Source organism: Pterocles gutturalis, unplaced genomic scaffold (assembly GCF_000699245.1).
Source record: "Pterocles gutturalis isolate BGI_N339 unplaced genomic scaffold, ASM69924v1 scaffold9727, whole genome shotgun sequence".
In the NCBI taxonomy this organism is placed as follows: Eukaryota; Metazoa; Chordata; class Aves; order Pterocliformes; family Pteroclidae; genus Pterocles; species Pterocles gutturalis.
Window position 1 is genome coordinate 1 of NW_010115294.1, and position 1,593 is coordinate 1,593.

Sequence of the window (1,593 nt, forward strand, 5' to 3'; positions counted from 1 at the left end):
TGCTTCAGATTGTCACGGCGTTCCACCAGCGTGGTCCCAAGGTCAGGGCAGAGCCCACCCGTGCCGTTGTGCTGGGAGAGGGGCTCCTCCTTCCGCAGCCCGCGAGCCCCGGGCTCCAGTTTGAAGAGTTGTTCGGGTTTGGTGAGTTCAGAGCTTTCCACCACCACCGGCCCCGTCCACTCTGGGACCTCCAGCCCCAAGTGCTTCATCAGCTTCGTCATGACGTCGTCGACGTAGGCGTGGATGCGCAGGTCGGCCTGTCTGTCCTGGGGTGGGCGAGGACAAGCACGGCGTTAGGGGACAAGCACGGCATGCAGGGACAAATGTCCCCTCCCTGGGAGCGCATGGGGACAGCGCCTGGGTGATGGCTCAGCTGCACGTGGGCTCCTGTCCCCGAGACACTGTCCCTGGTGGAACACGAGTCCCTGACCCCGTCTGGCAGCGCTCCCCGGCCACCCCGCAGGTGACAGGGCTGTCGGGGTGTGGGCAGGGAGTCCCCACCGTGACACGCAGCCCAGAGACAGGGACACAGATGCAGGGCCAGGCTAGCGAGCCCAGGACGGAGAGGGACAGGGACAAGGGAGCTCTAATGACATCGCAGAGATCCCCCAGCTCTGGTTATTCAAAAGATTTTGGACAATTAGGGCACCAAAACCAGGGCTGAGCACGAACCGAACTCTGCCCTGTGGTGTGGGTTACACGTGTGCGGTTATTTCATCGGAATATCGTTCCCCGGAGGATACATCAAGCTTTGGGCTGAGGTTTTATTCCGCTCTTAGGATTTATTTTCCATTTCTAGGTGTTCATCAGAAATTGCGGGTTTAACCCCTCCGACAAGGGCAGCCCAGCCTGGGGGCTCGCTAAGCGAGGCCACTCTTCCTTGTGGCCACCTGGGAGGGGACGATGTGCAGGGACCAACCTGTGACGGGGCTGAAACAAGTGACGCGGGGGGAAAGGAGCAGCGCAGGGGGGCGAGGACGCGCTCACTCACGTGTTTGGTGGCTTGGAGGTTGACGATGACCAGCTTCCCTCCTCTCTTCTTCGTGATCAGCGGGAGGTTGCCGCTGGGTTTGATCTGCAGAGAGGTCCCCAGGGTGACGGAGAGATCGGCTTTCCTGCAGGGAGGAGACAAAACACCCAGGGTGGAGAAAAACCCCCGGCTGTCTGCAGGCTGCTTCTCCTCCCCTGTCCCAGCGCGGACTCTTCACGCTTCCCAAGGGGGGAGCAAAGCCGCTGTCAGAATTTGCCGTGGTTCTTCTTGACCATTTTCCTGGGCGTTGGCTGGGGGCACAGCCTCAGGGCTGCGAGGCACAAAACGCGACGGACGGAGCCAGGCAGGGCTGGCCCGAGGACCGCCGCGGTGCTGGCAGAGGACGGGGAGCCCAGGAAATTGCACAGGGAGCCCAGGGACCCTCCCAGGGCATCGGTGGCCGCCGCGGCGTGACAAGCCCCAGCGCCGTACCTGCAGGCTTCATCCGCCAGCGTGAGGTCGCGGTCGGGCAGGGAATCTTCCCAGTCCAGGATAGTGTCTCTTAATTTCCCTCTAGAAAAAAAAAAAACCACACGGGGACCACGGTTTCCCCTGCCCTGGGA

At 61.9% G+C, this 1,593-nt stretch overlaps 1 protein-coding gene across 1 annotated transcript; it reads right to left on the minus strand.

Moving 5' to 3' along the window:
- Positions 1 to 5: 5 nt before the first annotated feature.
- Positions 6 to 1,543, minus strand: LOC104462967 (NAD-dependent protein deacetylase sirtuin-6-like; the record flags this gene model as incomplete). The annotated part of the gene is made up of 3 exons (XM_010075131.1): positions 6 to 266; positions 992 to 1,115; positions 1,463 to 1,543. Coding segments are annotated over 3 exons (466 nt in total), but the record flags the coding sequence as incomplete, so codon positions are not given.
- Positions 1,544 to 1,593: the final 50 nt, after the last annotated feature.